This window comes from Leucoraja erinacea, chromosome 1 (genome assembly GCF_028641065.1).
Source record: "Leucoraja erinacea ecotype New England chromosome 1, Leri_hhj_1, whole genome shotgun sequence".
NCBI classification, from domain to species: domain Eukaryota; kingdom Metazoa; phylum Chordata; class Chondrichthyes; order Rajiformes; family Rajidae; genus Leucoraja; species Leucoraja erinaceus.
The window spans coordinates 149,916,136-149,930,022 of NC_073377.1; the positions used below are offsets into that span (position 1 = coordinate 149,916,136).

The following is a 13,887-nucleotide window of genomic DNA, read 5'->3' on the forward strand; positions in this document are numbered from 1 at the left end:
TTTGTACTGTGCGTAGTCCTCGACTGATGAGGCAGAAGGGAAGAAATACATAGAAATAATTTCACCAATCCAGCGCGAACGCATTTGCTGCCCCAGGGTCTGGTTCCCACGCGACATACATAGGACATCCCCAAACACCTGGTGATTTAGCGTTGATGCAGATAATTGATATCTGGCGTGTCATATAGCTTGGTAGTTTTATTAAAACTTTTTTATAAAAAACATCTAATCGATGTTGTCATTAAATTTATGTGACCTGGTGTCTGTCACTGTATTTAGCTTACCTGGCAGGAAAGTTGCTGATAGTCAAATACGTCTTTGGACACACTATTGCCAAATTGTGTTGACCAACTTGTCGCATGATACCGACTTTATGCCGCCCATATGGTTAATGTAGGCCACCACTGTAGTGTGGTCTATTTATAACCGTACATGCAAGTGCTTTAAATCCATAAAATTCACCCAAACATTTTTAGATAATTAATGCCCAGTATAAGTGGTAACCCCACCACTGTCTTTCTGATATTACTTCAGTGGGTAACTTCATGAGACGCTCAATGACAACCTATATGTCGTTTTTGATACTAAGGTCCGAATTATGTAGACAGAAATGCTACCATTTTCCCAATTACTCTGTTACTTGTCGAGTAGTTGGTAGTTTGTTGACCATTAATTTGTTGCATGTTTGTGCCAATTCAACTATGTTGTCTCTTGGCAACATTATAGTTACGTGGACTGAATTAATATGAAACCCAAGATAGTCCAGGAAAGAGCCCTATATGCTGGTAGGAACCAGACCCACCTACCTCCATGGTTATTGGCGGTTTTGTCTTTTCTGTTTTCTGAGTGCTTTGTTCTGACGACGTGCTGGCGATGTTGGGGGGAGGCGCATTTTCCAGGGGGTCCGCGGCGGGCCCTGATCTAAAAGATCTTTGGGGATAATGTGGCCCCAAGCGTTCACCAGTCCCATATTCTAGATGTCGACTGGTGGATGCCGTGGGGTGCTGCCGCTTGGGTATCGGAGGTCGTGGTTTGCTCGTCATGATGCCTGCCCTCATGATGCCGAAGGTTTTTGATGCCTCTTCCATCTCCTTCAGCTTTTTGTTCAGATCTCTCCCAAATAGCAGTGGGTCTCCCTCCGCAGCTGGGGCTTTACACAAGCTTGCAAATTTGGGATTGAGGGCAGGTCTTTTATTCTCCCTCCGGAGATTGTTTAGTTTGAATTGTACACCTTAATGCCAGCACATCCTGCTGGTATGTATTCATCTCCGTTGTCTCCACAGAACGAGCATAGGCTGTGATAGCTGACGTCAGGAGCCTGAGGATCCGCTGTAGCTTGAGTTTTTGTGCCCACATAAGGGCCCCCACATTTTCCCAGATTTGGCTGTTGAGGCTTTTTTCCCTTAAGGGCCTCACAGTTCTCTGGTGCTGTATGTTCTTGCAGCACCTCGGCGAGCACCTTCTCCAGTAGAGGTTTGTTGGATAGGTGATTAATACTGGCTGCCATTTTTTGGCTCCAGCGGTGCTCCAGCCCGTGGGGTTGCTACGAAGCGGTCCACCACACCCAACAGCTGTTCCTGATCCTGCACCCCATGCATACTCCCGATTTCGTCCGCCTGCCCCATTTCCCGACCAGCCCTGCCCTGGTCACCAATGCTAGCCTCCTGCTCCAGCCCGTGGTATGAGGTAGCAAAGGGCAGTGCCTGACACGACACTATGGAGGAGGTGCCTGTCCTGTCTCGCCGGGAGCGCTGCTGTTCCCGGTGGACCATCTCCTCCAGGAGCTGCTAAATGCAGCTCAGGCGGCTGTCTCTCTTCTGCTTTGGTGGAGACATGTCCCCCTCCGACGAATCGGAGACGACCGGCCGTTTGGCTTCCTGGCCGCTTTCCCAGTCCGCCGTGCAGGCTCTGGCGAGACTGGGCTTGGCTCGGTCTCAGGGATAGCGAACCGCTCTGAGAGCGACGCTGCCGCCGGTTGCTGCCCCGCTGGTAGAGTTGGAGCGGGGCAGTTTCTCTTTGCGAGTTTTCTGCGTTGTGTTCCTGAAAGCCTGCAAAACACAACTGCAACTCACCTCTCCAATGCCCAAGAGCCGCTCCTGCAGCTTAGGCGGCTGTCTCTCCCCCTCCTGGGTGGAGAGACGTCCCCGTCCGATGTCGGAACCACCGGCCGGTTTTGCATACATCCAGCCCGCTGCTCAGGCGCTAGCGGGGCTGGGCTCGGTCGCGGTGTCGGGGTAGCGGACCGCCCGCTAAGCGGTCCTACCGCCTGTTGCTGTCCCCGCAATGAGACGCTCCTCCGTCGAGCGGGCAGGTGCAGCGTTCTTCCCAGCCCGCTGCTGAAGTGCTGACGGGCTTGGTGTAGTGTCGGGAGCGGGGCGCTGGTTAGCGGTCCTGCCGCGGTGCGCTCTCTCTCTCTCATGCACTCGGGCTGCTACTGTTAGAGTGCAGCGCACTCCACGCCAACACTGCGTAGTGGGTCCCCCCTTCATCGGCTCCGATGGTCGGAAGCCTCTGCCCGCCCGCCTGCCTGCCTTCATCTGGCCAGCTACTCGAGGGGCGAGCGAGGACTGAGGGGAACCTCCAACGAGTGCAAGCGCTGTCTTCTCCGTTGTCGCCCCTGTGTGGAGTGGTACCGGCACCGGCACAGCTCCCAGTCCGTGGTCCGCCGTGTGTGCGGTCCTGGTGGCGTCTTTCTCCCCCCCTTCCGCGAACGGAACACTCCTTCCCCGGAGTCCAAGGGGGCCGCTTGCATGCCCTACGGGGAACAAGCACACGTGAGGGGCTGTTAAATTAAAGGTAAGTACTTACCTAAAGCTTAGTTTTTCAAATTGTAGCGGGAGCCCTGTCTCCCGCCTGCCGCTGTTGCCTGCTGAAACGTAATGCGCACGTGCGTCCTGAGGCGGGTTCTTCACGTAGTCACTCACGTGACTCCGAAGTAAAATTAGTGACGGGTGCGAGCAGTCACCGAAAAAATTGTGTAAGGCTCACAGCCAGAGCGGAGAAGCAGCGCTAAATGCGGCTCAACTCTGCCTGTCTTGGTTAACCTACAGCCCTGCCTGGACTGACGGGACACCAGCCCGGAGCCGTGGAGCTAGCGCTGCTTCTCCGCGCTGGCTGTAAACCTGGGCCGTCTTTACCGTAAGTCCAGGCAGGGCTGTTGGTTAACCTGGTGGGACAGGCAGAGTTGAGCTGGGTTTAGCGCTGCTTCTCTGCGCTGGCTGTGGGCCTGGGGGCACCGCTCCCGTCTGACTCCCGACGTCTCTGGCCACCTCCGGGCGTGGAGGGGCCACTCGGGTGGGGATGGGGATGGTCCAGTGGCGGTTCGGCAGCGATTGCAGCGCCAGAGACCCGGGATCGATCCTGGCTGCGGATGAGGCGCAGGTCAGTGTCCAGGGCTGCCGAGAGTGTTTTTCGCCTGTGATCCTATGATCTGGGCATGCAATTCAAGCTCCGCTTTTTCTGTAATCCGGATATAGATGACAAACAGTAACGGACCCAACACCGAACCCTGAGGCACAGGCTTCTGGTCTGAGAAGCAACCTTCCAACATCACCATCTGTTTCCTTCCATGAAGCCAATTCTCTATCCATTCAGCTATCTCTCCTTGGTTCCCATGCCATCTAACCTTCGTGTACATGTGCTGTATTTTCCTGCATTCCATGATGTAAGCATCAAATGATATAATCGCACCCAATTATTTTCTATTCATTTATCCACATTTTCTTATCAACAAAAAGCATCACCCCCTCAGGAATTTGGTTCCTATAGTCTTTCTCCACATGTTTCTATTTGGCTTGTGGAACCCTCTTTAGTTCTTTAAGAGCAATTTGCTCTCAGTGCTGCAAATTCTTTTCTTTCAGATACCCATCCAGCTCACGTCTAAATGTTAGAATTACATTTTCCTCCAATACTCTCCCAGGCATTGTATCCCATACTCTACACCTGGTCAATGACACACTGGTCAACCTGAGGTGAATCTTCTGCAACAGACTGGTTCCACAAAGATACAGTACAGAACGCCACAGGACTTCCTTTTTCCATGTGGCCAACAAACTGTACAACTCCTCCCCCTTCTGTCATGGGGTAGACTGACTCTCCCCCTCTCCCCCCCCCCCCCCCCTTCCCCCCCCCCCCCCCCCTCCCCCCCCCCCCCCCCCCCCCCCCCCCCCCCCCCCCCCCCCCCCCCCCACCCCCCATTCCCCCCCCCGCCTGCACTACAGATTAGTGCACATCCCCAATCCTTTCCGCTACTCACTTTAATTTCATGTTTCATGTATCATGTATTTTATGACTGTTGGCAGATCAATTTCGTATCATATTTCCCTCCTGGGATAAATAAAGTCCTATCGTATCATATCATACTCTATCCAGATAATGTTGGTTCTTTTGTTAATCATCTTCATGCTATGTTCCTTATTTCTTGAGTCCTACAGCAAAGAATCTCTGGAACTCTCTGTTCCTCCCCATCTGTTCTCTGATTTTAAAAAAACTGTTCAGATCTCCTTGCAAATTCCTCAGTTCCAAGGAAAATACTCCAGCTTCTGGTTTCTGACTCGAAACACCAATCAGTCTGAAGAAGGGTCCTGCTCCTAAACATCACCAATCTAGCCCCCAGCCCCCCTCCCCTCCCCAGATGCTGCTTAACCCTTTGAGTTCCTCCAGCACTTTGTGTTTTGCTCAAGATTCCAACATCTGCCAATTTGTTTAGTTCAGTTTTGTTTATAGATACAGCGCGGAAACAGGCCCTTCGGCCCACCGGGTCCATGCCGACCAGCGATCCCCACATATTAACACCATCCTACACACACTAGGGTCAATTTTTACATTTACCAAGTCAATTAACCTACAAACCTGTACGTCTTTGGAGTGTGGGAGGAAACCGAACCGAGTGTGGGAGGAAACTGAAGATCTCGGAGAAAACCCTCGCGGTCATGGGGAGACCGTACAATCTCCATACAGACAGCACCTGTAGTCAAGATCGAACCCAGGTCTCTGGCACTGCATTTGCTGTAAGGCAGTAACTTTACCGCTGCGCCACCGTGCCACCCCTGTGTGTCTCCATTTTACTGCCTCACTGCTAAATCTCATCAAAGCATGTCTACATTGGAAACGTCCTTCTCTTCTTTTTGACGGAAGTTGTGTGAGACCCTCTCTCACTGCTCCTCCTCATTGATTCCTAATCAGTCTGAAGAAGGGTCTGACCCAAAACATTGCCTGCCTCTTCCCTCTCTCGATGCTGCTTGACCTGCTGGGTTCTTCCAGCATTTTACTCAAGATTCTGGCATCTCAATTTTCAAGTGTGACACCAGCTTCTCATGTTCATCCACATAACTAAAGTCCTTCATCCCTGAAATAATGATTAATAAAGATCCTTTGGTCCCCATCTGAATCATTCATATCCATCCAAATTGGTTAATTTTGTGGCTGAACAACAACTTAATAAGGATTTTACGTGATTTGTTTTTGTTCTGTTAAGAGATTAGTATACAAACTTAAAGCACACGGTATTGGGGGTTCAGTATTGATGTGGATAGAGAACTGGCTGGCAGACAGGAAGCAAAGAGTAGGAGTAAATGGGTCCTTTTCACAATGGCAGGCAGTGACTAGTGGGGTACCGTAAGGCTCAGTTCTGGGACCCCAGCTATTTACGATATATATTAATGATTTGGACGAGGGAATAGAATGCAACATCTCCAAGTTTGCGGACGACACGAAGCTGGGGGGCAGTGTTAGCTGTGAGGAGGATGCTAGGAGGCTGCAAGGTGACTTGGATAGGCTGGGTGAGTGGGCAAATGCATGGCAGATGCAGTATAATGTGGATAAATGTGAGGTTATCCACTTTGGTGGCAAAAACAGGAAAGTAGATTATTATCTGAATGGTGGCCGATTAGGAAAGGGGGAGATGCAACGAGACCTGGGTGTCATGGTACACCAGTCATTAAAAGTAGGCATGCAGGTGCAGCAGGCAGTGAAGAAGGCGAATGGTATGTTAGCATTCATAGCAAAAGGATTTGAGTATAGGAGCAGGGAGGTTCTACTGCAGTTGTACAGGGTCTTGGTGAGACCACACCTGGAGTATTGTGTACAGTTTTGGTCTCCTAATATGAGGAAAGACATTCTTGCCATAGAGGGAGTACAGAGAAGGTTCACCAGACTGATTCCTGGGATGTCAGGACTTTCATATGAAGAAAGACTGGATAGACTCGGTTTGTACTCGCTAGAATTTAGAAGATTGAGGGGGGATCTTATAGAAACGTACAAAATTCTTAAGAGGTTGAACAGGCTAGATGCAGGAAGATTGTTCCCAATGTTGGGGAAGTCCAGAACGAGGAGTCACAGTTTAAGGATAAGGGGGAAATCTTTTAGGACCGAGATGAGGAAAACCTTTTTCACACACAGTGGTGAATCTCTGGAATTCATTGGCACAGAAGGTAGTTAAGGCCAGTTCATTGGCTATATTTAAGAGGGAGTTAGATGTGGCCCTTGTGGCTAATGGGATCAGGGGGTATGGAGAGAAGGCAGGTACAGGATACTGAGTTGGATGATCAGCCATGATCATATTGAATGGCACTGCTGGCTCGATGGGCCGAATGGCCTACTCCTACACCTATTTTCTATGTTTCTATGTTTCTAGGTTCTCGCACCCTATGCCTGCTACCGACAAAGCCCAGGAATCTGCATGCATTTTAACCACTTTCTCAAACTCTGTTGCTACTTTCTGTGAAGTCTGCACATGGACCCCAAAATCACTTTGGAGACATTTGATATTAAGCTGTGTGCATATGAGTGGTGGAGAAAAAGCATCAAAGCATCAACCCTAATCTTACTAGAAATCTTCTGGTTCATATATTGTCCAAGGGTTAATGCTGAAATTATCCTGCTGCTATACATAAGATGTCTGGCAGCTTTATTATTAAAATGTTCTGAAATATTTGGTTTATCACAGGAGTTAAGTTTAGTTAATATTATCATACACTCGAGTTGTTTGCCTACCATCACAACAACACTTGCAAACAAATGCATTAAGGCTGGCAGAATCAATGGGCAGTATGGTGGCGCTGTGGTACAGTTGCTGCCTGACAGTGCTTGCAGCGCTGGAGACCTGGGTTTGATCCCGACTATGGGTGTTCTTGCGGAGTTTGTACATTCTCCCCGTGACTGTGTGGGATTTGGTTTCCTCCTACAATACAAGACGTATAGGTTTGTAGGTCAATTGGCTTAGTACAAGTGTAAATTGTCCCTAGTGTATGTGTAGGATAGTGTTAATCCTACACATACACTAGGAGGGGGCGGGGGGGGGGGCAGTGCGGACTCGGTGGGCTGAAGGGCCTGTTTCCACGCTGAATCTCTAAACTAAACTAAACTAAAAATTAACTTAACTGGCCTCATTAAAATGTGGAAACACAGTTTTATTTGTTGCTTATCCTTCTATTGCATACATTTTGTTCATTATAACTTGCTGGTATATGCACAGCGGTTTCAATTTCCACCATCACCCCCTTTGTAATGATTTTACTTTCTTTCTATATTAGCAGAGACCTTTATCTTTAACTCTTCACCTCACCTTTTTTAAGCACTATCTTAATTTTTCTTTTCTCCAACAATTTCCGTTCCTTCAATCAGAAATATTAACTATTTCTCTCTACAGACACAACTGTCATCAACTATTTCCATAATTTCCTGCTTTTTTAATGCCATATTTTCCACACGTAATATTTTGCTGTTGTAATTTTCCCTCTAAGAATTTCCCATCGGGTGGCTTTTATTGTATAATCTACAATTTAAAATGGGAATGAGATGACACTGCACTGAGATGAAGTGCGTGGGGTACAGAAAAGGTTAACATTTCCGCTTGAAATTTACCATTAGCAATCCAGAATACAGTCTTCCTCTCTAGCCGGTACAAAGGGATTTGATCTGTAATTATCAGGAAGAAAAACAATCCAAAATGCATCCTTATAAGTAGATGTTCAGCATCATGATTTACAAGCACATGTCATATTTTACATGCTGCCCTCAGCTTGTGGAGGAGTTGCATCCCAGGGAATCATTACATTAAGTAAAAGGTCATAAACTAATCTAGCCCGACCCATTAGCTTCAAAGTAAAAGTTCATGTTGCATGCCAGAATTCTGTTAAAAGTATTTGAAATAAATACTTCCCAACCATAACCCCCATGCCCCTGATCTGTCACACTCCTCGTCCCCTTCTTCCTGACTCCCCCCACCCCCCCTTCCTCCAACACACATCTGAAGTCTTATCCCATTTCCCTCACTCTTGGCTCCCCAATCTTCCTCCACCTTTTACATCCTCTTCTCCCACTCGAATCACTCAACTCCCACATATTTCCCATGCACTTCCATTCTCTACTGTATTCCCATGCTCTCCTGCTCACCACGACTCACACTTTCTCCGCACACAATCCCCAGTTAATAACATTTTCCCTCCAAAGCTTCACTCCTCTACCCAGCACCCACTTTACTCTACTTGTCTTTTCCCCTCCCTCCCTCCCTCAGCATTTCCTTCCTCCTTTGCCTCCCACTTGCTCCTTTCCTCCCCATCCTTTATTTTCTTTCCTATTTCTACCCTATTCTCTTTCCTGTTTCCTTCCTCCATACTCTTTCCCCTCCTCTGGTGCTCTTCACTCTTTCTCCTCTATTTGATGTTCCATTCCCAGTGTTTTGCCCTCCTTGGCCTGTTGCTCTCCCCCATGATCCTCCATCTCCCAATTTCTTCCCCTTTGCTCTCCGTTCTGTTCCTAACCCCACCTCCTCTATTTTTCTTTCCTTTTTCTTCCACTCTCTATTTTCTTCATCCTCCCTCTCCTACCCATTCTCAGCATCACCCCCCAGCTTTCTTCCCTAGTGTTCCCCTCTTTCCTTCCTTCTGCCCCCTTCTCTTCCCACCACTTCCCACCCTCCTCATCTCCGCTTTGACGAAGAGGGGAATTGCTCTCCTTTTGATTGACCTTTCTTCCATTGTCAGAGTGAGGCTCAGCGCAAATTGGATGAACAGCACCTCATATTTCGTTTGGGCAGCTTACACCCCAGCGGCATGAATATTTACTTCTCTAACCAAATAATACTTGGTTTCCTTCTCTCCCCATCCTTCCCCCTTCCTAGTTCTCTGAACAGTCTGACTGTCGATTAAATTTTACCTCTATTTGCTTCGTTGTCACCTTTTCCCAGCTAACAATTTTCTACATTTTCCTTGAACCTCATCTCCTTTGATGTCTCATTTTGCCCTTCCTTACCTGTGTCTCCCTCTCCCCTGATTCTCACTGAAGAAGGGTCACGACTCGAAATATCGCCCTTTTCTTCTATCCAGAGATGCTGCCTGTCCCGCTGAGTTACTCCAGCAATTTGTGTCTATCCACCTATCACTTGCCAGGCAGAATCTCTGGTGAAAAAGGGTCCCCATTCGAAACGTCACCCATCCTTTTTCTCCAGAAACGTTGCCTGTTCTGTTGAGTTACTCAAGCACTTTGTATCTACCTTCCGTATGATACCAGCACCTGCTGTTCTTTTCTACACAAGTTTACAAAAAAAAACACAAAGTGCTGGGGTAACTCAGTGGGTCAGGCAGCATCTCTGGAAGACATCGATAGGAACATGGAAGGGTCCCGACCGGAAACATCACCTATCCATGTTCTTCAGAGATGCTGCCTGACCCGCTTTTTGTCTATTTTTACTTATGCTGGTTACTTATTATGCATTTTACTTATTGCAACAACTAACTGCTTTTATAATTTCCTTTAAATATTTTGCTAGTTTTATTTTAGCACTTTATGGTTTTAATAGATCCCTGCATTATTTCTATCTCCTCGTTACCAATTCACAGCCCAAGGAGATTCTTCCACAAGCTCTCCCAACATTTAAGATTTGAAAGGAATCTTTCTCTCATAAAGGGTGCATGGAACAAGCTGCCAAAGGAGGAGGTTGAGGCAGGGACTATCCCAACGTTTAAGAAACAGTTAGACAGGCACATGGATGGGACAGATGTTTCAAAGGAACTGCAGATGCTGGAAAATCGAAGGTAAACAACAATGCTGGAGAAACTCAGCTGGTGCACCCGCTGAGTTTCTCCAGCATGTTTGTGCACTTTGGATAGGACAGGTGTGCAGTGATATGGACCAAACGCGGGCAGGTGGGACCAAAGATATTATAGCTCTGCTCTAAGATCTTTGGGTGGGACTGGTGTAGCTGGGACATGTTGGCCGGTGTGGGCAAGTTTCCATGATGTATCTATCACACTACGACTATGACTCTGAGCTCGCCCAACGGGAATGAAGGCTGCGAGCCGGGAACGCTCCCCCCCCACATAGCCGACGAGGTTGGCTGTCAGCAAAGATACTAGAGGAGTGGTCTATCTTGCTCCTCTAGTGTCTTTGGTTGTCAGGCAGTCAGAGGCGGAGTCGCGGCAATGGCTGGCGGCGCCTGAGCTGACTGACGGGTTGTCCACTCCGGTACCGCTACAGTCACCCAGACAGGCGGCCGCCGAGCATCGGTATGGTGAGTGACCGACCGCCTGCAGTGCCTATGTTGTTTATGTATTCTCCCAACCCCCACCACCACCACTGTCCCAATGAGGCTGCCACTGTGTACTGTAATGGAAGCACGGCGATTGCTGCTGTCTTCGGCATTTATTTCCTTTGGATGAAATTCGGCTATCTCTCCCCCCCCCCCATCCCCATCCCCATCCCTTCCTTCTCATCACCTTAATATCTGTTAAATGAGAATCGAATCCTTTCTAGCAGAGTCTCTTAAATCCCCCCAGAGTGCCGATGATGGAGTTAAATAAAACCGATCTGGATGGATGTTTCTAAATATATAAATGTTGTCTTATTGGCTGTCTATGGAGGGGAAGCCAGTTGTGCTTCATGGCTTCCCCAGCATGTATTGGCCGTCCTGCTTTAAGACCATTTTAAATTCTCCCTCATTCAGTTCGTGCAAAAACGAATCACATTTTTATTTTTTTTTTATTTTTAATTTGCAGTATGGTTTCGTCAACCACGCCCTGGAGTTATTAATTCAACGCAATTATGGACCTTTGGTGTGGGAAAATATCAAGTAAGTGCCGCAGACATATATCTATCTCAAGGTTGCAGACATCTTATAATTGCCTCAAGTTTACGTTCCTGTTCAGCGTGTTTCAAGGATTCTTGGGTTTGGAGACGAGTCAATAAATATTCGGTTGAAACATAAACAACGGCAATCCAGAGGTCCTGGCTACAAGGGGAAAAACTCCAGCACATACCTATGAATCATTTGGTGTCTGCTGGACATAACACACAAGTTTAAAAAAAAATGCACTTTCGTTTTATGCTGCGAAGGATATTTTATTTTGCACGGTATCTTTTGTAGGGACACTGAGAGAAATGCACAATGACAGTTCTATTTGATTATCGAACAACTTGTCCAAATAGCTACAACAGCATTTACATGAACATTTACAGCACCAGCCATTTTATGCCGAAGATGTTTGGAATATTATTCGTATTGCACTGGTTTGAAGATGTGCTGCAGGAAACACAGAGGGTTAATTCTTGCCAGAGCTGTGATAAGTCGGATATATATATATATATATAAGATTATCTTGTTCAATTGCACGTGTGTACTAGCAATTAAGGAGCTGCTTGCTTTTTAATTTTCCAAATATAATTAAAGCGTACTTACATACAGTTTAAATAATCAAATACTCTTGAAGTTCTCTCCTGTACATCAATTTTTTTTTTTAAAGTAGGGAATTCTACAGGAATGTTCATAAATTATGGGAACAGAATCAGGCCAATCGAGTCCACTCTGCCATTCAATCATGGCTGATCAATCTTCCCCTTTCAACCCCATTCTCCTGTCGTCTCCCCATAACCATTGAAACCCTTAATTAATTAATTATCTGTCAATCTCCACCATAAAAATATCCAATGACTTGGCTACCACAGCTGTCTCAGACAATTAATTTCACACCCTTGGACTAATTGATTTCCTCCTCATCTCCTTTCTAAAGGTATGTCCTTTTATTCTGAGGCTATGCTCTCTGGTTCTAGACTCTCCCACTAGTGGAAACATCCTCTCCACATCCACTCTATCCAGGCCTAATTCGGTAAGTTTTGATGAGGGCCCCCTAAACCTTCTAAACATCAGCGAGTACAGGCCCAGTGCTGTCAAATGCTCATCATATGTTAACCCACTCATTCCTGGGGTCATTCTTGTAAACCTCCAGTGGACCCTCTCCATTGCCAGCACATCCTTCCTCAGATATGGGGCCCAAAACTGCTCACAATACTCCAAATGCTGTCTGACCAGTGCCTTTTTGAGCCTCAGCATTACATCCCTGCTTTTGTATTCTAGTCCTCTTGAAATAAATGGTGTTTGCCTTCCTTACTACTGTACTTCCTTCCTGCTCCACTACTCCCAAGTCCCTTTGCTCCTCCGATTTCTGAATCCTCTTTCCATTTAGAAAATAGTCTATCTCTTTATTTCTACTACTAAAATGTATGACTCCACACTTGTGCTTCACTGTATTCCATCTGTCACTTCTTAGCCCACTCTCCCAACGTGTCCAAGTCCTTCTGCAGACTCCCTGCTTTCTCTACACTTACCTGCCCTTCCACCTATCTATGTATCATAGAAACATAGAAAATAGGTGCAGGAGTAGGCCATTCGGCCCTTCGAGCCTGCACCGCCATTCAATATGATCATGGCTGATCATCCAACTCGGTATCCTGTACCTGCCTTTTCTCCATACCCCCAATACCGTGTGCTTTAAGTTTGTATACTAATCTCTTATGTGGGACCTTGTCGAAAGCCTTCTGGAAGTCCAGATATAACACATCCACTGGTTCTCCCTTATCCACTCTACTAGTTACATCCTTGAAAAATTTTATAAGATTCGTTAGACATGATTTACCTTTCATCCGCAAACATGATCAAGAAGTCTTCAATTCCTCATCCAAATCATTGATGTACAACATGAAGAATAGTGGCCTGAGCACCGACCTCTACAGAACACGGCTAGTCACTGGCAGCCCAACCAGAAAAAAATCCCCTTTGTTCCCACTCTTAGCCTTCTGCCATTCAGCCAATCTTCTATCTAGCTTTCCGGCTAGTATCTTCCTCCTAATACCATGGGCTCTCATCGTCTTTAGCATCCTCATTGGCAGCACCTTATCAAAGGCCTTCTGAAAATTTGCAATGTTTATTGTGCATCATATTTTCTCATCATGTTTTCTTGTTGCAGAAAAGAAGCACAGGTGGATGTGGAAGGACAATTTCTGGTACGGATAATATATGATGATTCTAAAACATATGATTTAATCAGTGCAGCAAGCAAAGTCCTAAGTAAGTAGTTTTTTAAATCTATATTACTATGAATTTTGATAATAGAACCATGAATGGATAATTTCATCAAAGTAAGCTATTTAACCTCTGTATCATGAGATCTATAGTTCAATTGTATTGAATTAGTTACCAAATGCTTTCAGCTACATTCACATAGTTGTGATTCATAAATATTAATTTCTCCGTTTATGGTTAAGGCTCGTGGGATGAGACTTAATTAAATTTACTCCTAAGAAGACAACTTGCAATTATCCACATTGCATTCGATGTAAAAAAAAAGAACGTGGCAGTAACATTTTGTATATTTGCCTACATTTATACATTCACCTGTATAGCCCGTAAGGATAGATGCAATAACAGAGAGTGGAAGAGGAGTAAACATTTCTGGTTAATTTTCTTCCCCAGAGTACAATTCTTCCCCAGAGTACAAGTGCAAAATAATATGTTTGCCATTACGAAGGGTTGGAGAAATGAGGGCAAAAGGGGTTTCCACCAGTAGTGGACCCATCCAATAAATGCAATTTACTTGATACATTCAATTCAAGGAG

The 13,887-nt window shown here is 46.4% G+C and overlaps 1 protein-coding gene across 1 annotated transcript in view; it reads left to right on the plus strand.

Annotated features, from left to right (window-relative positions):
• Nucleotides 1–10,361: 10,361 nt before the first annotated feature.
• Nucleotides 10,362–13,887, plus strand: part of gucy1b1 (guanylate cyclase 1 soluble subunit beta 1) — a 44,300-nt gene continuing 40,774 nt past the window's right edge. The window contains exons 1-3 of the mRNA XM_055645675.1: nt 10,362–10,510; nt 10,995–11,068; nt 13,239–13,339. Of these exons, the coding sequence (XP_055501650.1) occupies nt 10,508–10,510; nt 10,995–11,068; nt 13,239–13,339 (178 nt within the window). The 5' untranslated portion in view covers nt 10,362–10,507. The remainder of the gene's footprint in view (nt 10,511–10,994; nt 11,069–13,238; nt 13,340–13,887) is intronic.